The 24,414-nt window shown below is 37.7% G+C and overlaps 1 protein-coding gene and 2 long non-coding RNA genes across 3 annotated transcripts; 2 read left to right on the top strand and 1 right to left on the bottom strand.

Moving 5' to 3' along the window:
- Positions 1-7,941, bottom strand: LOC144645379 (L-threonine 3-dehydrogenase, mitochondrial-like). Its single transcript, XM_078504947.1, has 6 exons — positions 7,136-7,941; positions 6,748-6,790; positions 5,841-5,911; positions 4,162-4,484; positions 1,822-2,179; positions 1-225 (listed from the first exon to the last, which is right to left on the bottom strand). The coding sequence occupies exons 1-6, from the start codon at positions 7,251-7,253 to the stop codon at positions 83-85; spliced, it is 1,056 nt and encodes a 351-aa protein (XP_078361073.1). The 5' UTR covers positions 7,254-7,941; the 3' UTR covers positions 1-82.
- Positions 7,942-9,215: 1,274 nt separating this feature from the next.
- LOC144645513 (uncharacterized) lies at positions 9,216-12,571 on the top strand. Its single transcript, XR_013569295.1, has 3 exons — positions 9,216-9,807; positions 12,176-12,282; positions 12,441-12,571. It is a non-coding gene; the product is annotated as an uncharacterized LOC144645513 (long non-coding RNA).
- A 4,146-nt stretch (positions 12,572-16,717) lies between these two features.
- On the top strand, positions 16,718-23,215 carry LOC144645512 (uncharacterized). The gene is made up of 3 exons (XR_013569294.1): positions 16,718-19,003; positions 20,014-20,192; positions 20,742-23,215. It is a non-coding gene; the product is annotated as an uncharacterized LOC144645512 (long non-coding RNA).
- Positions 23,216-24,414: the final 1,199 nt, after the last annotated feature.

Genomic DNA, 24,414 nt, shown 5'->3' with positions numbered 1-24,414 from the left:
GAAGGACCATTCCCCAACCCTACTAGCCAATAGGCTTTCTAGTAAAAAAGTTAGTCTCGACCCCTTTTATTTTTTAGTTAACTTATTGTACTGCAGCAGTGACTTTTCCTGTGGGTGCTAATGCCTCCAGCATAGCTGCTGTCATAGCATTGAGGTCATACTCATGCTGCCAGTTCCAGTCCTTTCTGGCATTACTGTCCTCCAGAACCTGGGGCCAACTGTCAGCTGCAAGAGAATATAGATGTGTCAAAAATTATTAAGAATAACTTACAAAAATCTCACCCTCGTCCCCATAGCCCTTTTTGTTTCTCTTAGCCGATGGAGCCTTGGCACGAGAAACGAAGGGCTCTGGGGACACATATTTTCTAGTCCTATATTCTAGGAGTTCCGTTTTTTCATGTATGCAGTCATGATGTTTTAAAAGAATGTATAAAAGAGTCACTGTGTTTTTTGACTTCCATTCAAGAATTCTTTGTTTCAGGACTGTAAATATAGCCAATCAAAAAAAAAAATTGAATTAATCCAAAAATCGTTTGTCTCCAAAACCCTTTGTTTTTCGAGCCAATTAAGGCTTCGCTGGCTAAGAGAAGCGATAAGGGCTTTGGAGACGAGAATTACAAAAATTCGCACTTTGCTTAACCTATACTGTTACAACAGCAAAACAAATCAAATATTTTAAGGATCAAAAAACTCTCTGTAATAACTTTATATATCACCCCTTATTTACAGGCTTCGAAAAAATCACATCTGGTTGTCCGAGATAAATAGTTTGTCCTGCAAGCTAGGGCAAGTGACTTTCAATGCTCGCTTGCATGATGGGCAAGGGCCCTGAGGCAAGTTATCTGCTGACTAATTGAATTACAGTGGAACCCCGCTTTACGGACACCCGCTTAATACGGACACCTCGTTATTACGGACAGTTTCGTTGGTCCCGACAAAAACCTCATACATTTTCTCTTAACTTAACCCGCTTAATACGGACACCCGTTAATACGGACAACGGACACTTTTCCGTGTCCCGAATAACAAACTGTCATACATTGTCAACCCCGCTTTACAGACACTGTTTATCTGTGCACGGTCAATTTTCACTGTCGCGATTATTTGCTAACTTCACCCTGGTTAAATAATGACAGAATTCGACGAGTTAAAACGATTTTATTACAAAGAGTAGCTTAATAGCGTGACTTGCAAATTAAAGGTGTTGTCGAATCCTCAGTCCGCCTGGTTGTGCTGCACGCTAAAAGCTTCCGTGCAAAGTAAAGTTACGGACTTTTTCAAATGAGTTTGTAGAGTTTAAGAACGGTTACGATCAGTGTTTCAGTTACAAAGGAAACTTTATAGAAAACGTTATGTTGCTGATGAAATGCGTTTTATTTCTTCTGTATAGTTAAGTTGCGACATTTTCAAATAATTCCACTGTTGGGTTTATTAAAGTTTAGTTCGAATGTCTGACTAGATCGTAAGTTTTCGTAAAAACTATTAATTTTCGTCAGAGAGTTCACAGTTTGCATTTGTTACAGTAACAGTAGAATTAAACAACGTTTTGCTGCTGTAAAAAACGTTTGCCTTCGTCTTTGTGTCAATAAAACAAGTATCCGTGACATTTTTCTGAGACCCCGCTTAATACGGACACCCCGATAAAACGGACAATTTGACCTGTCCCCTTGGTGTCCGTATTAACGGGGTTCCACTGTATAACAAAAGAAACTAAACCAATTAAGCATGCAACTGCCCCAGGGAAGCAAACTCTATAGCTTCTTGTCTGAAGGGCGAGCTGCAATTCAATGTTTTGTCGAGTCCTGTTTATTTTCTACCTACCGATAGCCTGTCTTTCATCAGGTTCATATTCCATTTTCAGTGTCGGAATAAACTTCCGCACCTCATCTGCCAACTCTTCAGGTGTGAAGCTTATAGCGCTGATATTGTATGTGCGCAGCTTTAGCTTCTCAGAAGGTGCCTCTAGCAACTCAACAGTCGCTCGCAAACAATCAGGGAGATATATCATTGGCAATCTTGTATCAGGGCGCAGATAACAATTGTATTTTCCAGTTCTTAGTGCCTCGTGAAAAATGTGGACAGCGTAGTCAGTAGTACCACCCCCTGGGGCAGTGTCTGCTGAGATGACTCCAGGAAATCTTGCAGATCGGAAGTCCAAGCCAAACTTGTGATGGTAGTACTGTGAAGAAAGAATTAAAAGCAACACGATAAATATTTAATACAACACTTGGTTGGGGAAATGGGATATCCTAAAATGGCCTCATGGTTAGCATCCTTGACCCCACATTACGCAGTCTGGGTGTATTTGAGTGCCGATAGTAGTAAAAATGTGTAAGTTGTGACAATAGGGAACTTAAATCAAGTTATGATCCCACACCCCTCAACCCTCCTTGTTGCTGACCAGTTGAAACAGAGACTATTGGGATAAGATTGACATGAAACGTGCAGGGTCCGAAATTGCGCCTTCCTGGTCGCCAATGCGACTAAATATTGAGAGCTGGCGACCAGAATTTCACAACTGATCGCCCACTGGCGACTAAGTTGCTTTGTAAGAGTATTCAGAGAAATTGATTAAAAATAAAATTCGGAGCCGTTTTTTAACAATTTATTGACTCACTTTTTATCTTAGTGATGTCCTTGAGATAACACTGAAGTAAATTTCTCGCTACATAATGTATAAACTCTCCAACAGCTCAGCCAACAGCTGCGATCAACACGATTCGAACATTGCAAGCCGCCATGTTGTTTTCCTCAGCGGTTTTCCCCATGACACTATTGCGGGCGCGCCCAGACATGTGCTTTCTTTCGCATGCAATGGTCCATGCAATGAATATTCATTCTGACGATGTCATGTCCGCGGACACGCTGAAATATTTCCGTCATTTACTTGAAACTGGTAAGGCTACAGATGCAAAAAACTTTGTGGAAGATTTAGATATTTCCAATTACATGCCAGGCTACTAAGCTACGACGTTCCACGAACGCAACACGTTCTTGTCGTCACTGTGTTGAATGAAAAACTACCTGTCGAAATATGTCAGAAAGTTGGTGGAAATGATGTTTTTTATATTATTAAAGAGCGGAATGTTTGGGTAAGACTGTAAAGTATTTTCCGTTTAAATGTTAGAGAGTTAACATTCGATAAAGAAGACTTTTTAAGACTCTACTTATAGGCGGGTACAGCATTTCTTTGAGTGATTGTCATCGTTGTTTTGTGGTATAAGTAAGCTGTTTTTGAGCATATGAATGGCCAAAAATACACAAGAAGAACAAGTGTTTCGTCTTTTAAGTGTAAAAGGAAAGTCAATCGAAAAACATTGGCGACCAGAAGTTGCCATCTGGCGACTAAAACTTTCGGTCCGGTCGCCAGGTGGCGCCGATGTAAAAAATTTAATTTCGGACCCTGACGTGATAATTGAAAGCACAGCACAAGGATCATTTGAAAGTCATACTCAATCTCGTACTTCGATCTGAAGATCCCTACTTTCACTGTCAGTTTCAGTGCCTCTCACCACACAAGAGTTAATAACAACAAATGGTTACTGGCAAACTGTTTGGCCGACCTGTCAAAATGCTGAGGGGGGGGGGATTTATTATCAGACTTGAATTGCAACCCATCCGTGACACGTCGTGAGACAAACGAAATAATACTTTATTATTGTACTCTACACAATAATAACCACAACATTTTTTATGACTAAAACCCATGCTATCAGGAAACCAGATAAGCTCTGACAGTATGGGTCAGAGATGTAGTATCCCTTCTGTAGGTATGTGAGACAGGTACCATTTTCCTATCCAAGGCATATGAAAGGGTTACCTTTTCTGTAGAAAATGGTATATTTCAATGTAAAGGGTAGGGGTTAAGACCCTAGGGCGGAGCTTTGCCATACAAAACCTTTTTTAAAAGAACACCCTTATAGGGGTGGTGAATGGTCCTTCAAAAAATATGTGTCTTGCAAAATTTTAGCCAAATGTCAGGGGTCTTGTCGTCTCAAATTTTTCTTTGACACCTTCTCGGATTTTCTGGATTTTCTTTTGCATGGCTAAAACGGTCTCGGGCTCGCAGAAAAGATATTCTCAATCTAGCATTTACCATTTGATACCCCTCCTTATAGCAAACATTGACTGAACTGGGGATATGTAACAGATTATTTTTACCTCTCCTAGAAGTTCCATATGAACTTTAGCCACACCATAGATTGTTTTAGGTCTCTGAATTGTCACATCTGGTGTTGGGTTCGATGGCGTTTCAGGACCAAATGCTCCGATTGTGCTTGGGCAAAACAGCCGCAGATTGTTTCTCCGGCACAGTTCAAAGATGTTGTGGACACCCTCAACATTTACTTGAAGAGCTTGTGAAACATTCTGTTCACCAACTGCACTGAGAATAGCACTGAAATGCACCAGCCAATCAATGCGCTCATTGACGACAATGGACTGTAGGTTTTTAAAGTCCAGTATGTCAGCATACAAGTATGGACCTGGGTGGAAATACACAAATGCAATTTTTTTTTATCAATGGTTCTGTAACACAATCTTAACCACAGTCTTAAAAAACATTGTAAACAGCTAGAGTTAGTTTCAGTAGCATAAAGCAACTGAGTGATATTTTAGGGCCCTAGGCAGGATTCTTGCATGGGTGGGTGCGAGCACCATAGGCTGGAGTGTCTTGGGGGGTCCTGGGGTATTTTCCCCCGGAAAAAGTCCACATTTCCTGCATTCTGAGAATCATTATAACCCTCACTCTTTGATTATGCGGAGCTTTGTGGCCGGTGGGTGCGTGTGGACGCACCCATCGCACCCCCTGCCTACCGCCCTGTAATTTAGTACTCCCTTTGATGGGAGGCTAATTCACTGCAGGTCTCTCCACCTCCATGCTCCATGTGCTAGCATTATTCAGGGGCACCCAACAGACCGTTTCGGTCAATCTGTTCGGGAGACCTATAATCGCCTATGATTTTCGTATTTAAGTGTGATGAAAAACTGAAGATTTCTTACAGCTCAAACTTTCGTGACATGGGAAAAATTAATGCCTGCTGTTTTCGGAGAGAGAAAAATGTCGTTTTGGCCATCAAAAATGGCCAGCTTTGATTTTCAAGAATGCAACAGCAGCTCGTAAATTCGGGTAATAATGTTTCGTTCCCTAAAATTTTCTGAAGTTTGAAAGTTCAGCTAGCAAATCCGAAAAGATACACTTTTCTTACCGTTTAAAAATAAGGCTTTAAAACGCACAATTAGGGCACTTATAACATAAAAAAGGTGTTGAGACACTTATAGTAAAATTTTCTCGTTGGGTGCCCCTGATTATTGTCAGTAAATTATCCAGAAATTTTTGTTTTTGTCAACTTGTACAACCAGGTATAGCAAGGCATAGCCTCTCATACAGTTATTTCAAAGGCAATCATATTAGGAGTGAAATGTGATGGCCCCTGAAAACGACTGCCTGGGAAGCTAAGCAAGATAAAGCAAGCACAAAGTACTTGTTTCTGAAGCCTAGTTCACACTAGTAACAATGACATAACAACATGGATATATAACAACAAAAAGAAAAAATCAGTTTTTTTCCTTATGATTTTATGCTTGTATCATAATGTTCCTGCTATGCCATTACGTTACGTTGTGTAAATTTGTTCACCAGGGTTGTTCACAATGGTGACACACAATGGTGACAAACACAAGGTGTTGTTTGCATTTGCGCAACCTTGACGTTATGTCATTTATAATATCGCTGTTGGGTCACTGAACCAGCCTAAGACCACAACAAGAGGAAAACAGCCAGGCCACTGGATAAAAAAGGAAAGAATCAAGAAAATGAAAGAAATAAAGAGAACTCTTACCAGTTTCCAAAACATCCCAGGATGCCTTTGCAATGTCTGACATGATAACATTATCTCTGCCATACTTTTCTCTAAAAATAACACAATTTTTTTTTTTTAAAAAAAAGGCAAGATCAGTGAAGTGGGCTGTATAGTAACCCAATAAAATATGTTGTAGTTAATTTTTTAAATTCTCATCAACTGTCTGGTTTAAATGTATTGATTCTATGAGAAGAAATTAGATTTTGATCAATGATCAGAATGGAGCATGGCGCATTCTAGAAGACCAGATCAAAATTTCTATTCTGTCTAAAGATTGAATATTTATTACAATTATTATTTCTTAGAAGCAAGGCGATTTTAGTGTAAGGTGGATACAAGAAATTACTGTTGGAAGTCCTCCAAGTCTGGAAAAAGATAATGAAATTTATTGACAAAGACCCAAGCATTGCCAGTATTGAGTCAGCTGTGTGCCTCGTAATATATTCCAATACACTTGTTCTATTCAGTTCGAATAAATTCAAATCTTCTGTTCAATTATTGCCTTTTGTTTCAATCTTTCGTGATATTCTGTAAGCTTAATGTGAATGGCTGAACAAACGAACAGCAATTAGCTTGCTAGAAGGTTGAGTCATAGATAGATTATTGCTCAACATTTCGCGCATATTTTAGCGAACTACTAGCCCGTGTCCGTTTTTACGGCGTCATGTTCATTTCGACGGGGCACTTGAGGATTGGGAGTAAAGCAAATATTTTATATTTAGGTCGAAGGGACAGATTGAGGGCGAAAATAAAACAAATGGGAACGCAAACACCTATCCAATTGCGACCGCGTGGCACGTAAAAGCGCAAAATTGATGTAGTTTCATGATCAGCTTTGCCGGAAGAACTAGAACTGCGTTCTATAAACTTTGTTTCGCGCTCTCACCTCAACATTTTTGCAAGGCCTCGTCCAAGTTGTCCTAAACTTCCTGCAAGGATAAACAAAAGACATGAGATCGAGTAATTTCACTTTCAAGAAACAAAAGGAATCGTTAAAATGATTCTATCGCTCAAATTCTTCGCGACATATCAAGGAATGCGGTTCAAAAAGCGTAAATCCGTTTTAGCGAGAGCGCGAAAACTCTGACAAGTTAGTTGCTTAATTTCGTGTCAACAACACAAGCATATAAGAAGTTTCTTCACAATAAATATCCCAAAACAAGCATGAAAGGTTAGAAAAACAAAACAGACGTTGAAAATGAACCTAAATACGCATCGATGGCGACGCAAAGCGAATACATGAAAAGTATTGTTTCACAACGAAACTTACGTACCAGTGATTAAAATTCGCGGCGATTCTTTCTTGACGGCCGTGTAAAACGAACGGCTTTTCCCAAGGACATTTTCGCTCACACAAACCAAGTGACCCAGTCTTAAGCTCCTCGTAAACATTTTTGTTCACCGGTTAAACGATAAAATGGACCGATATACGCAACACTTCTATTCTCTTCCTCAAACTCATGAATTATGTGCGTTTGTTATTTCGCCGCTCGAGGGTGTACTGGAGGGAGTGCTGGGGGTGTGTTGGTTACATCAGCCAATCACATGTCAGAATGAGCTAATTAGCATGCAGATACGCATGAATGCACGGACGCACGTGCTGTGTCGGCCGTGCTATCGTGCGTGACGTTCGGTCAGGCGGACCGAACGGACATCCGTTGTTTGCATCTATTACAAACCAGTTTTTTACTCCAAAAATCACCAAAGTTGCCATACTTAAAATCGATATTCAAAAAAATGCCGTATAGTAAAGTGTTACGACACTGCCAGTTGCAGCGTTACTGTAGTTATTGCGAAAAATGCTGCCAGACAACTTACTAGACATATCGTGACATTGTCATTTCATGAAAAAAAGTTTGTTGCACAAGGTAACGGTGCATTGAGAAAGATATGTCGAAACGAAATGTCGAGATGAGTTGCATGAAACATCGTCTTACTCTTTTACGTCTTAACAATTCACTTACCGTATTTATTCGATTAACCGTTCACCTTGAATAAGCGCCTACCCTGTAGGTAGGAAAAATTAATAAGCGCCCAGCCTCGTCTAAGCGCCCACCCCCCACCTCCCTCATAAAAATACCCTGAAGTGCACATGTGGAGTATTGATTATTATTGAAATTGCGATTGAAATTGACTTAGTACAACTGAGAGACTCCCGCGAAGACTGAGTTTTCTTAGTACTTTTTTGCATTTTTGCTCTTTTTTTCGCTTGAAGGCTGATCATCCATAATCAAAATCAAAACAAATCAAAAAAGGCAAAATCTACTCCCCTTGGCGCATACATAGGTGGAAGTCCTATGTTGTGACATAAAGATCTGAAAGATGTCTGGTCTTAATTAAAATTTCATTGAAACAAAAGATCTTTTATGTCCAGAAATATTTAATTTAAACGCTAAGAGCTAGGGAGAAATTTCTTTCAATTATACCTCCCCTAGCTATTTGCAAGCCAGTTCTCTTTTGGGCCTTTCTTGATTGTTCTGTACTGTGCTTAACCCTTCTCTCTGAAATTATCCTGATAACTTTGCTTTTGAAGAAGACCTTCTCTCTGTCCGAAAGGTGCCATTTACTTATTATTATTTTTCTAGCATTTCATATATTCACATGCGCTCCTCCACCTGATTTCTGAAAAGAAATTTGCTCCGGCGAGGCGTTGTGGTAATAATTGAAGCTTTGACAGCAATCAGTTTTTTTCTTGGTGAAGGAATATATGAAGCAATCAGTAGTCGCAATTTATCAGATGACCGAAAATTTGATAATTTTACGAAGTTGTTTTGCAACTTTGATGGCAGCTGGTTTTTCTCTTCTCTTCCTCCTCAGCGAGTTTCTTTTTCTTTTCTTTTTCCCTAATGGCTCCCTTTGCACGATTTTTTTCAATCGTTTTTACTGGTCCGTCCCTTCTTCACTCACGTCTAACTAAAAAGGCGGAAAGAGAGAGAGCCTGGGAGAGAAGTTGCTTGTTTTGCAGAGCTCCTGCAGTGGAAGCCGCCAGTTAAAGCAAACGTAATTAAAGGAGCCAATCAGAAACAAGAATAACCCAAGTGGGGCATGGTCATTTGAAAATGTGTGGAACAAATATCGAATTTTAAAGGAACTCGCCGTTATCTTTTTGAAAAGAACTTTTCTTGGCACATAAAAACTCCAGAACATTTTACAATATAGTTGATTACCAAATTGCAGTCAATGACGCAAGGTGCTAAAAGCCCGTGCAACGAAACAGGCCAATCAGAGAAGAGTATTATCCCACGTGGTGCACGGTGAAACCAGGCGCAACTTTCGAAAGTTTCATTCAACAAGCAACTTGTGAACTTGAAACGTTTTGGTAAAGAAGCTCGAAATTTTCCATTCTTTTTTAACTTTTTGACGACGAAGGAACATTGTTCGTACTACTGAAGTAAACTGAGGCAAACGGGTAAGGTATTTACTGTTTTAAGTCTCGTAATGTTAAATGAACGGCATTCATTTTGACCGGTCAGGGACGTATATAGATGGAACAGGCGAAGCAAGGCACTTGCCGCCTCGGTAAATATCTTTAAAACAATTAACTTTTTCATGTCCTGTAAGAAGTTAACATGAAAGAAGTGTTTCTTTTTCGGATATCGTCTAAAATAGCATTTATGGGCTTCTACACTTCGAAATTTCACCCCCGAGCTTCGGCGCTTCGGTTGTAATAAGTCTGGCTACGGTCCGAAGGGAAAACAAGTCAGTTTTTTATGTCGAAGCAAATTCAATTTTGCCGTTGGTAAAAATGTTTTATTTGCAAGTTTCTACGGAAACATTAGTTCCTGTTTGCTAAATTGCGCTTGTTTTATTTTTGTTTACAGAATTTGCTTCAGGGAACGAGATTATTCAAGTCCGTATGCGTTCGTCAAAAGTGTTGCCATAAACATTTTCACAGTTTGAAAACACGCCGCATTGAAAACATGCTGACACTTCAAAAATTTGAAAGGTTAGAATTATTTTATTGTCAGTAATACTTGAAAGAAAGTTATTAATGAACAACTGTAATTATTCTGCGCAAAATTTCTTTTGAATGTCAAGAAATAAGCGAATATCAAGTTTCGCTCCAACTGAAGATGCATTTTTGCAGCGACGAACAAAATTGCCATGTTTCCAATTTTTAAACAAAAATGTAACCTGCAGAACGAACTGTTAAGTTTGTTTGAGTTTGCTTTGTACAAGAGCCAATTAATTTCAGTTTTTCACTCAATTTGATAAGATGAAGCCGTTTTAGGACATAGCAGTTTTATGACAATTTCTCGAATATAGCTTGGCCTTTCCTATCTCAACTTTTAACGCCGCTCAAGAATGAAGTCCGCCCAGTTTATATTTTTAGTTAAAAATGCATTATTTCACTTCAGTATTTTTCACGGTGTGGAATATTTTCGTTGAATGTTAATATAAAATCCCCGCTGCATAACAATTTTACTTTTATTAGTATGCCCCGAAGATACAAAAATGGCGCGAAATACAGTGTTTGCGAAAGATTCAAGATTATCGAACGTAAAGTAAAAATGTATATTAAAAATTTTTGATAAAATTACAACAACAATTTCCCATAATAATCTGCTATTTGAAACATTTGAGGAAAGGACGCAACACAACAGCTTTTTAAACATTTCACCTCTATAAAGTCTGTATATGTCAAATTCAAGGGAGAAAAAATTAACACGCTTTCGCAATGCACCAATGTTTTATTTTCAAGCTGTTTCAAGTGACGGATTTTATTCTGTTAGGGACCGGTCATTATTTATGTAGAGGGGGGGAGGGAAAAAAAGAAGGGGGCTCAAGGCTATTTCAGAGTGGCAAGAGGGGGGGGGCTAAAATTTGTTATAAAGAAGTTTAGGGGGGGATAAGCAGTTTGAGGTGGGTAAAACAGTTAAATAGAACAGTGCAAACACCATATGTGAAACAGTGAGATGCTAAATTGTACAATTTTATGCTATTTCTATTGTTTTCTTTTGTTTAAACTCCACTAAATATTATGTACAACTTTAGTGATTTGTATTTTACAGAAATACTGTTTTCACTCTAAACTCCATTGTTATCTTAAAATTAATTTTAGTTAATAAAGAAACCAGACCTTTATAATCTGCTTTAATATCTGGTTTGACTGAAATTATTTTCTTTTTACAAAATGATTATCACTGCAATAGCCCAAGAAGTAATAAAACATGATATTTATGACAACAAGAATTCAAAGTAATCCCTTTACAACTTTAGGAAAATCATTGGAAAGGAATTATATTTTGCATGGATATTACATTTGTGTTCACCATGAGAGCATAATTTGTAAAAACTACCACTTTTCCAAAGTTAAGGAGTTAATAATAGAGGTATGTTTACTCAGTGTTCTCCCTAGGTATTTAAGGCCAGGCGGGCCGCCTAGCTTGATTCACAGGAAAATCGTTGCCGCCTGGCTTAAAATTGTATTTTTAACACAACGTTACCTTACTGTTTGAGATCTGAAACCATAGTCATTCCTATCCACAAGCAAAGACGACATCACTTTTTTTACTGTGTTTTCTCACCGTTATTAAATCATTATAACGTGATTTACCCTTGAATTAATATGTTCACGCCTGTGAGTGTGATGCATTCGTTTCCTTGAACAGCAGCTACCTTTATCAAATTGCCACAGGAACACAACAGCACTTCAAATTGTCCTACTTGTATTACTAAACGAAATTCTCGCGTTTTTGGAAAGAACGGTGAAATCATCCGACTCGGGTTGCTCAGAACAGAAACTAAAAGCTTTCCATCAAAGCAAAATAATTATTAGTTAATCTTTTACTCTAGAAAAGAGACCTGGGAAAGTGATAGTAACGTGGGGGAACAAGTTTCGCAAATTCGAGCAAATCAGGTTTTGACATTTGAAAACCACAGTCCAAGTATCGCCTGGCGTTCCCAAAATCCTAGGGAGAACACTGTTACTATACACATAACTCATCCAAAAATTTGCCGTATTGCTGGACAAGTATCCATAGCAAAGAAGCCTTGGTTGACTAAGTGTTGATCCAGCCTTTTTGAATTAGAACAAGTGTGCAATTAAGATTGTATGTAACATGCATTTAATAATAAATTACTTGAGGCATATAAAGGGAGATATGAGGTGGGGGGGGGGTCATCACGTAAATATTGAATAAAGAAGGGGGGGTCACTTGCTACTTACATGGCCTGGAGGGGGGGCCTTACAAAAATTTTGATCTTTCCAACATATTTTTCCCTCCCCCCCTCTACATAAATAATGACCGGCCCCTTAATGACTACTTTTCAAGTAAAGCGATGTCATAAATGTCTTTCACATTTATTTCCAGATAAACCATAAGAGCCACTTATTTCCTCATTGGATAGGAATACAGAGCAGTTTCCTAGCATGAAAATCTCCACAGGAAACTTGATATTGGTGCGAAATGGCTGAAAGGTAAAATCCTTGTAGTCTTATTTCCTCTTGGAAACCAAAAAAAAAACATTGCGGATTTAAGTAAAAAAAATGCATAGAACTTACATTTAAATACATTTATTTAAGGGAATTTTTCAATGCACATACATTATTCACAATGCGTTATTTCAATTTTCCAGTCCCTCGCGAGCAAAGTCCAGTCCGATCACCTCAGTGCTATACAGTCGACTTTACCTGGTCCAGTGCCACCCATGGGCAGCACACCCCTTGCAGTAAATGGTTGTACCCTCAGCCTCGCCCATACAAGACAAGACCTGACTCCTACTAGATCAACACCAGTGGGGACATTGTAAGATGCAGGGTTAATGGAAGGGTGGGAAAGAAGATAACTCTGCTTTCTTCCTTTCCATTATTTGCTGCTACTTATGATTAACCCATGGGGACGACTAGGAATGAGTCAGGAAGAAGATTCTGATGGAAGACTTTAATGTACTGCTGGTTTGTGAAATTGCTTGTGGGTTGGGTGGGGGAGGGTTAAATAGAGCTCTGGTTGAACCTTACATCAAATTTTCGGCCAGAAGTCAATGTACTTCTGATTCGGCATAACTTAATGTAGTTAGATTAGTTAGTTGGCGCCCTGGGTTTGGGATGGCTCCTCCCTTTAGGTTTTTCCTTTGGGTTTCTTTTCAGGTTTTTTCGGACAAGTTTTGGTTCTATGACGACACTTCGGCTTTTCTTCGGCAATCTTTGAGTTTCTGATCTACTTCGACAAAATTTCGACTTCAGCACTGTTTTGATTTCGGCTCTACTTCGGCATTATTTTTGGCTTCGATCTGGCTTCATTCACTTTCAGCATTGCATCTCCCTGCTAAGTTGCGCGTTTTCAAACTAATTTTAAATCAAAAGTTTTACTCAATGACAGCTGTCTATATAAGCACTGTGATTGAGTGAAACTATTATTTTCAACCAAATTATTTCTGTACAAATATTTCGGCAAAACCGTTTTGGCACTAAAGGTTCAACCAGATATTTAATTAAAATGTAGATAACTGGAGAATTTAAGCCATACAGCTGTTAGGAGGAAGGCTGTTTTTGCTACTTCTGTCCAGTTTAGTGGTTTAACTCTCAGTTTGTAGCCGTTAGTTAAGGTTTTTGACAATCAAGTAGTTAGGAGAAAATATGGGATTATGCACACACCTTAGCTAGGCTCATTGAGATACAAATTTAGGCCAATTGTCTGATGTCATATTTTGGCAGTTTGACAGCTGTCAGTCAAAATTTTGGGCCAGTTTGTCTGTTTAAGTTCAACTGTCTTGTCACAGATTTGTCACCTGTCAGCCAAATGTTTTTGTAAATCATTTTAAAAAATGGCAACTTTTAGCTCTCAGTTTAAGCACTGGCCCATTTGTTTGCTTTCATTTCAAACTTTTAAGCCAATTGTCTGTCATGGCAGTTTGTTAGCTGCCAACTAAATTATTTGCAAAATGAATTACCTACATAATTATACATCCACGATTACATCACAAGCATGGAGAGGATCAGTTCCTGTGTGTGCCAGCCATGAGGGATGTGGAACGAGGTATGTGGAAACTATGCAACAGAGCATGTTGAATTACAATGGAGTACATCACTTGTTCGAAATCATAGCTTTCAACAATTTTGTCACATGAAATGTTCAAAATATGTACCATTTAAACTTAATTATTACCAAATTGATATCCAGCTATATGCAGTGCAGTATTATTTTGGGATAGATTGCTTAGGTTGGAATGAGTGGTGTTTTCTAGTGTGACACAACATAGCTCTCTTTCGGATTTTGGTTCGGCTTAAGTTCGGCTTTCAGTTCGGTCATTGGTTTAAATTTCTACTTGGCTTAAGTTCGGCTTTCAGTTCGGCTATTGGTTCGGATTTCAGTTCAGAATACAACTGGCTTCCAATTTACTGCAAAAAGGCTTGGTAGCGAGTATTACTTGTTAGCAGGTCATTAAGATGCTTATGTACCATCTGGGGCACCCTGAGTGTTCCAATCGGGGTGCCAACTTTTACCGGCACAGGAACACTTGAGGTTTCTACAGATGCTAAATTTTTCAAATAGGAGCGCAACCCTCCCTTATAGGTCCTGTGGATTAATTTAGGTCCTGTGGATTAATGTAGAAAATAATAATGTAACATATAGTGACAATAAAATATGAAAAACCTGTGTCTGTGTATTAATTAAATAAATTTAACTTTAAGGCATATTGCTTTTTCTAAACAATTTCTATTTCAGTTACAACAAAGCTCATTTTTGGGGGCATACATGCAAAGTTGGTCTAATTACTACAAATTATGAGTATTTGCTTGGCATTTGCTCAAATTGCACTAAATGTATCCAAAAGATTGCATGATCACTTTTTGGGGTCTTGTGGATTTATGTAGAAATAAATTATTGTCAGTAATGAGCTGTAAAAATAAACAAGAAAAAACCCTGTGTCTCTGTTGATTTCTTTAAATAAAGGCAACAGTACTATTGGTTGGTTAACAGAACTGGTGAACAATCTTTGCATTTCAGGACTTCTAACCAAGCCCATTTTCGGGGGCATACTGGGTGCATGTTACAATTTATGAATATTTAATTAACAATAATTTATTATTCAATAAAACAAGAAAACTTGTCTTTGGTGTCATTTTCTTTAATTTTAAGGCAAACTAGTACTTAAACTAAAATAAAAAATGCTAATTTTATTTCAGAATCTTCCGAGCAAGAAGTGATGTAATGTGTTGTAACAATAAAACAGGAAATCTTGTCTCAGTGTCATTTACTTTAACTTAAGCCAATGTAGTAAAATGCTTACTTTTATTTCAGAATCTTCTGAGCAACCAAGCCCATTTTCGGGGGCCATACTTGCACATTACAAATTAGAAAAAATGCCAGGCAATATTGTTCGAGATGAGTTAAAATTTCCTAAATTGTTGGATGCTACCATGCACATACCTACTGATTTAGGTGTATGGACCAATGTAATTGCAGTGATTTGTACCACTGAATAAAACTAGAAAAAACTGTGTCAGTGTATTTTTTTTAAATTTAATGCAATAGAGTTTTTTCTATATTAAAGCATGCAAGCTAACACTTTCTATTGCAGGATCTTCAACTCCATCAAGTCCTATTTTCCTCGGGGACTGGTCCATTTTCGGGGACTAACTCATTTTCGGGAGCATCATCATTCTTAATTCCCTTTACAAATACAAAGTCTTAAATTGACACTCTGAATAACCAAATATTAAAAATTTTATTTAGGTCTGTGGACCAATGTAAATGCAGTGATTTGAACCAATAAAACCAGAAAAAAACTGTGTCAGTGTTATGTTTTTAAGTTAAATGCAATAGTGCTTTTTCTATAAGCAAGCTAACAATTTCTATTGCAGGGTCTTCAACTCTATCAAGGTGTTTTCCTCAAGGACTGGTCCATTTTCGGGGGCAAGCTAATTTTCGGGAGCATTTTTTCTTTCGCAAAAACAAAGTCTTAAATTGACAGGTGCAACTACTAACTGAAATTTTTACTTCAGTTGTTTAGGTTGTGACAAGCATGGCATCTCTTCACCTTAAAAGGTAAGACACCAACAATATATTTCAAACAAAATGGTAACACATGTATGTCTTAGTTTTGCAGACACCTACTCATCAACAGTCACAAATACCATGCATTAGGAAACAGCCACTAATGACCTACAGAAAAGAAAGAGGTAAGTTGTTAGTCATGACATTAACTTAATACAGGTACTAGTTGTACCAGCAGATAATGTGTGTGATGGGACAAGGGTGAACTGTCTGGACATCTGTAAAAATCACACAGAGATGATGATGAGATGATGTCTGAGTTAAAAGAAAAAAAATTTATCATTTTGGAGTTATAAATTTTGAACAATTTTTTAGCCGTTTCAAAACAATGTCATCATGATGAGTGAATTTGAATTTTTTTCTGCTGTAGTAATGGTGCAAACATGAGTAAAATTGTCTGTGGAAAAGTTAAAAATTATGCAACATATTTCTGCAAGTAAGGTTTATCTTTTGTTAGAGTATGATAACAAGAAATAATCTGAAATACTAACCTTGAGTGTCACCACAGTAGTAATCATCCACATAGACTACAGCCTTTATTTTAGCCTCCACATGCCATCCTGGTATATCAGCACCACAGCAGGACCATCATTGGGAAACGGGTGTAGTATGATGAGACCACAGCTCACCACCTGCATCTAATTGCTAAAAGAGGTAGAAAAACAATTAAACAGTGGTCATAGAAATAATTTCACACCAATAAGCTGTTGAGAATAACACATTTTGTTCCCCACAGAGTTTCAATTGAGAAGATTTTTCTAAAGTGCCTAAAGGGGACATGGCTTGCAGATTAAGTGTTTGAGTCACACTATCGGTGAAACATTTGGCTTAATATGGGATTCAAACCCATGGCCTTTGCGATGTTGGTTACTTTATCACTGAGCTTCTTGGCACAGGTGGTAATTAAGGTCACCAAAGTATCAATTATTATTCCATACAGAGTCCCAATTGAGAAGATTTTTCTAAAATTGATTGAAGGGGACTCTGCTTGGAGATTGAGTATTACAGTCATATTAGACAAACCCATGACCTTTGCCATGTTGGTTGCTCTACCACTGACCCACTTGGAGCTGGTGGAAGATCACCTACATGTGACTTGAGAAAATTTTTTCTAACATTGGTTGAAGGGGACTCTATTTGCAGATTACATATTAAAGTCATACTAGACGTCAAGCAAGAAGGAAGGGAACAAAATTGGTCTGGGATTCATACCCATGATTTCTCCAGTGTTGGTTGCTCTATTACTGAGTTACTTGGAGCTGGTGGTACGGTCATCTATTTATTCCCTACAGAGTCCCAATTGAGAAAATTTTTCTAAAACACAGATTGAAGGGTACTCTACTGATTGAGTATTAATTGAGTCATATTATAAGTAAAGCAAGTTGGAAGCCAATCAAATTTGGCTTTACTAGTAAAATGGGATTCAAACCAATATTAACCTCTGTGATGTTGGTTGCTCTATTACTGAGCTACTTTGGAGCTGGTGGTAATATCACCTAATGTATTTATTCCCAATAAAGCCCCAAGATTTTTCTAAAATTTATTGAAGGGAACTCTACTTGCAGACTGCATATTGAAGTCATATTATATAATTAGATGTTTAGCAAGAAGGAAGCCAACAAAATTTGTCTGGGATTCAAACCCATGACCACTGCAGTGTTGGTTGCTCTATCACTAATTTAAACTACTTGGAGCTGGTGGTACGGTCATATTTATTCCCTACAGAGTTCCAATTAAGAAGATGTTTTTAAAACTGATTGAAGGGGACTGCTTGCAGATTGAGTATTTGAGTCATGTTAGACATTAAGCAAAAAGGAAGCCAATGAAGTTTGGCTTTAATATGGGATTCAAACCCATGACCTTTTCGATGTTGGTTGCTCTATCACTGAGCTGCTAACTTGGAGCTGGTAAGGTTATCTTTTTATTCTCCACAAAATCCCAGCTGTAAAGATTGTTTAGAAAAATCTGCTTGCAGATTGAGTATTTTGTCATGAAAAATGATGAATGTATGACATATATGTACTACAGCTACAAAATTATAAATTATTATTAAATCATGTACATGTAAATTGTCAACAAAGTTCAGCACAAAAGTGTTTCTTAGGTTTTCAAAATTCCCTAATGAGCTGCAGGAAGTTTCTCTGGAATTCTTTTCTTTGCAAATATTTACGTGTGATTGAGATTCAAGCATTACAATACTTTTCTTTTATATCAGATATTGTCATCATGAAAGTCAATAATACTAATGCATATTTAGTCCCTTAGTGTCTATCCAACCTTTAGTGCATAGTCACATTGGACAGCCATCCAAGGGGCAGATAAGGATTTTACATCTGATTCAGTGAGTTACACAAGAAGGAAGCCAATCAAATTTGGTTTCAATATGGGATTCAAACCCGACCTTTAATTTGTGAAGTTGGTTGCCCTATCATTGAGCTACTTGGAGCAGGCCTAGGTGGTAAGGTTATCTATTAATTATATTCTGGACAGAGAACCAACTGAGAAGATTTTTCAAAAAATTGAAGGAAGTTTAAAAATTTGAAAGAAGGAGACTTTGCTTGCAGATTGAGTATTTGAGACCTATAATACCAGAAAGGAAGTTGATCAAAGTTGGCTGGGAGTAAGCTGGTACCTGGTGTATTTATTGCCAACAGAGTCCCAGTTGAGAAAAAAATTTTCCAAAGAAAAAAGATCAAAGGGGACTGACTGCTTGCAGATTGAAGAAAGATAAGAAGAAAGTGTTTAAAGTTTATGATATTTATTTAATGCATGTTCTAGAAATTTCTATTCTCTTAGTGCCTGTCTTGCAGCGGAAAGTCAGCTGGTACCATGAAATAGTATACAAGCCATACTGCATAGTCACATTGGACAGCAACCAAAGAACAGACAAGCCTGTTTCTACAATGTACATTGTACATCTCAATCAGTGAGCTCGTCAGTCATATCTAGGGCAAGAAGCTTGCAGCCGACAAGAGACCAGTTTACCACAGGAAAAGCCGCAGGACAAGAAGCCAGTTTGCCAATTAGTAAGCCAAGTCAGTGGCATAATGGAGAATATCAGCACCTTGTGGATTCTACATACTATTCAGCTGAACAGTGATGTTCAACAAGCACCCTGTGAATTATGGTCAACAATTCAAGGTACATTTTCTGAGTTAATTCAAAAGGAGATTTTAATTATAGCTGACTGGATAGAATAGTAGTAGTAGTAGTAGTAGTAGTAGTAGTAGTAGTAGTAGTGGTAGTGGTAGTGGTAGTGGTAGTGGTAGTGGTAGTGGTAGTGGTAGTGGAAGTGGTTAAGTGGTAGTAGTAGTAACCTTTATTTTAACACGATAAAAATTTAAAGCTGAGTAGCTTGTGGGGTCGTGTATAAAATAAGCTAAAAATGAATTAAAATACTAAAATATATAAAATACAATAAAAAAGTCCTAGTTCACATTGACATAGAATAAAAATCAATCATATATAAAATTCCAATCTCTGCGGCGCACGCTCGAGGCGGTTATGGTATCGAATTTAAATTCCTTAATATAATCTCTTGTTCTTATACGGTTAAACAAGTCTTTTTTACTCAACTGCATAAAATCATGTTCCTTAACACTGAATCACTGCTGATCAGTAAAAAGATTGCTTTCTTATAATTATTGAGTTTTAGTCTTAGTTAAAAGTGGATCAAAACTAAAAGTAAAAAATAGTATAAAAGGAAGCCTTGAGCCAAGTGGCCTATACTGCCACAGCTTATCCCAGTTTTGATAGCATTAAGTGGCTGCTAGTCTATCGCAGGGTACACCCCCCAACATTATTTTGCCGGTACCCATTAATACACCTGGGTGGAGAGAGGCACTATGAGAGTTAAGTGTCTTGCCCAAGAATACGACACAGCGATCCCAGCCAGGGCTCAAACCCGAGCCGATCGATCCAGACTCCAGCGCACGCCGCCTCCCAAAAAATGTATAGACATGTTTAAAGTGGAACCTCTCCTTTTAGAGACCTCTATGTTACTGACAGTTAAATTAATGGTCCCAGAAAAACCAACATTTATTTCATCTCTACCTCTATAATACAGGAACCTCAGCCTAATTAACAATGCACATTCAGCTCTAGCTGCTTGGTGTATGTAATTAATGAGGTGTTTCATTTTTTTTACACAGTTTACTGCAATGGCCATTCAGTGGCATCTTGTTCCTGTCATGAAGCTGACCACAGTTAACTTTCACTGCCATCTGCACAAGGGATGATCATTGAACACAATAGACCAGTCAGATCCACCAGAAGGAATAATATCAAACAAATAAAACTGAGCAGGCAATAAAGATGTCTATCAATGAAGGTGAGAAAAATATTTGGCTTATAATGCTCTATAATTTAGTTACTAGACAGTCATATGTTTGTTCAAAATTCGTTTACATGTATTACTAAGTTGTAGACTTAGGTAGGTAAGAAAGCTGCAAGTTTAATTACTTTAATTTTTGTTTCGATGAAACATATGCCCACCCCTCCCTCAATCTAATAATCTAGAAAGCTACCTGTAGCCTGATTTTGGATCTGAGAATATTAAAGGAACTCAGTCACGGACAACTCATTTTGAAAAAACTGGCAAGTTTTTTCGAGTTTGTCAGTCGTAATCCGTCTTAATGTTTGTCATGATCAGACGAAACCATCTATGGTTATTTTCGGGTTTTGATTACTCCTTTGTTGTTTTCCTACATTACACAACTATTATTTTGAGGTTTCCTTCAATTTGGAAGTAATCAGAAAAATGACTTAAAATATCGTGACAATGCTGACCATGTTCCTTTAAACCAGGGTAATGATGACATTTTATTCATGTCAACTTACCTCGGTTGCATTGAACCTTTCTTTTTTTTCTTTTTTCCAGCTAAAGGTACGACTACCAGTAATTTTAAAGAGTCCAAGGGCAGATCACTGGCTCAATCTGGTGTGGTGGTGAAGTTAAAATCTGAGCAAAGATGTCAACAGAAAAGACAAAAATGTTAAATGTTCCAAAGGACTGTTGGAATTACTGTCAGTGTTGGATAAGTCCCTAGATTGTATTATTGACACTTTCCAATTGCTGGAAATCATTTAAAAAACCTTACGAAGAAAATAATTTTCAAAGGAGTTCAAAATGACCAGTTGAATATTTGCTGATTATTTTCTGATCTTCCCCAGTTCCAATAAGCTTGTTTGAGTATTTTAGGGTTTCAGCAGAAATCAAGGTCAACAAAATCTGTTTCGCTGTTGTCTAGGCTTGGCAACAAGTTCTTATGTCTTGTTCTTTTTCTCGGAAGATGATATCTGATCACAATCAGGTCAAAACATCAAATGATATATTTCTGAATAATATTGTGGTAAGCCAGGAAGGCAATAGCTGCATGTTATCTTTTACAAATAAAAGCTTAATTTAAAAGCTATTAACAATTAAATTTTGAAATTAATAGCTTTAAAGCTATTATTTAAAAATTTAAATTAAATAGCTTGCATTGATTTCAAGCTATTAATTTTAAAATGGAATATCTTTTAAGCTATTTTTAACAAAATAATAGCTTAAAAGGTTTTATTTTAAAATAATGATAGTTTGAAAAAAGGTTTTATTCAGAAATTTTATTTAATGTTAACACCTGAGTATGTGATTGGATTGCTCTTCTGAGGAAAAAATAGCAGGACACTTGAGCCTGTTGTCAAACATGGACAAGATTGACACAGACTGAAGCGGACTTGATTTCTGTCACAACCTCAAAATATGTGAGACTTGAATTTTAAATTATAAATCAATTATAAAAAATAAAATTTTCTTCAAAACAATGCAATTGGCACTTTCAAACTTCAAATAAGGGGAACTACAGTATTGGAAATGTGAACTTTGGACATCATGAGTTCTTCTTAATAAGCTTCATTCACTTATTACTAAAGCTGACCTGATCCTAATGCATAACCTTAAGCTAACATGCACTAATAAATAATTATATATGGAGAGTTCCTGGTGTTCCCAAGTTCAGATGAAACAATTTAAAAAAGTTGCAGCAATACAACATTGTAGCAGTTTTAATCAAATTTAAACTTTTCTGATGTATAATATAAATTTGGTCTAAAATTCAAGTCTACACAATAATATTACCGGGTAAGTTGCAATTCATTTTGGTATTTAGCTAGGTTAGCTGGGGTTTTTATGCAGTCAGGTTTTCCCTGGACTACATTCATGTGGAAGTAAGCATTAAGTTTGTTTAATAGGCCTTTGCACTTTGTTATATTGATGTAAGTTTATCATTTGTTAAAAGTTGTTCAAGTACACTTGTGATTAAAAAAATGTGCATACTTGTAAATGTTTATATTCCTAGATACAAACACAAGAGTAAGTTTGGGAGAACTTAGTTTGAGGCTGAGAAGCTGTGGTTTGAGGTCAATTTTGGAGTTTAGGTTGGGATTGCCTTGGGCTTGGGTTGGGGGGTTTAGCTTGAGTAAATGTGGGTTAGGGGTTGTGATGTGGATTAAGGCTTTGGGCTGGATTAGGATTGGGGTAAAAATTATGGTTTGGAATTTGGTTTAAAGTTTGGGTTTTTGTCAGGTGTTTGGGTTGGAATGTGGGAAGGGGTGTTTGGATCTGATGAGTAGATCTATGTAGGTTTAGAAGTAGGGGCGAGGATAAAGGGTTTAGGTTGGGGTTAGGATTTGGGTAAAAGTTATGGTTTGGATTGGAGTTGGTGTTTGGGAACTGGAAGTTGGGTCAACGGGCAGGGGTTGGATTGAGGAGGAGTCAGCAGACAGGGCTTAGATTGGGGAGGAGCAGGGTAGGGGGTATGGGTCAAGGGAACATGGATTGGGTCAGGGATGATGATGATGATGATGATGATGATAATGATGGGTTTTGAGTTGGAGGTTGAAGTTCTCCCAAACTCAATCAAGTGTTTGTATCAAGCTATATATTGAAACCTAACATGGTCACTTTCTATATTTTTCTTTTTTGAAATAAAATGAGAAATGTAATGTGATGGTTACAACCATATCTGTTTAGGTAACTTCATATAAAGCAAATATGTGGATGAAATTTTTGATGCTTTCTTATCAATTTGATTTTATAAATGTACAGAAGACCAATGGTCTGAAGTTTATCAATCCACAGCTGTACTGTCCATTGTTTTCATTTTGCATATTTGGCTTAAGCATAACTTTTAAAATGTAACAGATATATATGCACAGACTTTTGATCATTTTTGTAAATTGTTTAATGCAAACAGGATCTATCAAAATAATAAAAGAATCATTATGCTGGTACATAAATTTATATGCTAAGTCTTTTTGCATGTTTCTTTATCTTAATTGTTCTTGATAAAACAATTTTTCAATAAAATCAGGAATGGCACTTAATTTGTTGTTGATTTTTGTTTGTGTGCATAAATTTAAAGAGGGTAGCAAAAGGTTTATGCCTGATACATGATAAGGGAAAATATTAGACAGTGAAGAGAAACAAGATTTGAGAAATATTTGACTAAATCTGTATATTTTGTAGTGACACATGAATTTTGCTAAACTTTGTGCATGAAACAGGATCAACTTACCCCCCCCCCCCCTCTCCTTCCTTTGCTACCCCCTTTAAACTCTCTCGGGGTTTTGTATACCTGCAATTTGATCCTCCCATTAACTTTTGAAGTTAAAGCCCCCACAGGGGACTCTAATATTTGAGTCAGCTCACCATAGCATTTTTCCTCTAGAAATACCATCTCAGGAACGGTTTGATCATCCTCGGAGACCCAGGGGCAGTTAGTCGGGGCGACGGGATTTTCGGGCGAAAGTTTAAAACAAGCTCGGAAGAGCCCCTGGGCACTTTCTTTTACCGAACCAGTTCCAGAAGCGTTTTAATCTCTTCTTTCTGATTGGCCACAAAAACAGTTTTTCTGGCCAATCAGCGAGGATGACCAGCACAGCGACTCTGACGTCTTCTTACACGAAGTTGTTTTCCTCATAGTCTCGTAGTGGTTGTTTAACCATCGGATGATTTTATGTGGAAAGTTGCAGATAAAAACAAAACAATGAGGCCTGGGAATTTGCAAACTGCAGCAAATATAACAATAAGTGACATCACGTGGCCCGTGCAACGAATATATCCACTCGTGGAAAGTTTCAGAAGTCGTTCAACGGTCGAGGAGAAATAATAAAAATTGTTGTTTACTCGAATAGCTATTAAAAAGCGCGCAACTAACAGTGTAGAACTGGAAGTCGTGGAAGGCTCATTTTTTTTTCTGAGACTCTCTACGTGAAATCATCCGATGGATGGGCTAAGCACGGACTAAGCAACCACAGCGAGTCGATGAGGAAAACAACTTCGTGTAAGAAGACGTCAGAGTTGCTCTGCTGGTCATCCTCGCTGACTGGCCAGAAAAACTGTTTTTCTGGCCAATCAGAAAGAAGGGATTGAAACGCTTCTGGAACTGGTTCGGTAAAAGAAAGTGCCCAGGAGCTCTTCAGAGCTTTTTTCGCCCGAAAATCCCGTTGTCCCAATGACCTGCCCGTCGCCCCAACTAACCGTCCCTGGGTCTCCGAGGATGCAGTTTGAT

This window comes from Oculina patagonica, chromosome 3 (assembly GCF_052425735.1).
Source record: "Oculina patagonica isolate OP01 chromosome 3, crgOcupat, whole genome shotgun sequence".
Classification (NCBI taxonomy): Eukaryota; Metazoa; Cnidaria; class Anthozoa; order Scleractinia; family Oculinidae; genus Oculina; species Oculina patagonica.
Note: the sequence above shows the minus strand (reverse complement) of the source record. Positions and strands in the feature narration are given on the sequence as shown.

Coding starts and splice junctions, on each gene's coding strand:
- LOC144645379 (XM_078504947.1), bottom strand. CDS start 7,253: ATGTTTACGAGGAGCTTAAGACTGGGTCACTTGGTTTGTGTGAGCGAA. Junction 4,485..5,840: donor CTGGGATGTTTTGGAAACTG/GTAAGAGTTCTC, acceptor ATTTCCACCCAG/GTCCATACTTGTATGCTGAC. Junction 2,180..4,161: donor ATATGGAACTTCTAGGAGAG/GTAAAAATAATC, acceptor CTTTCTTCACAG/TACTACCATCACAAGTTTGG.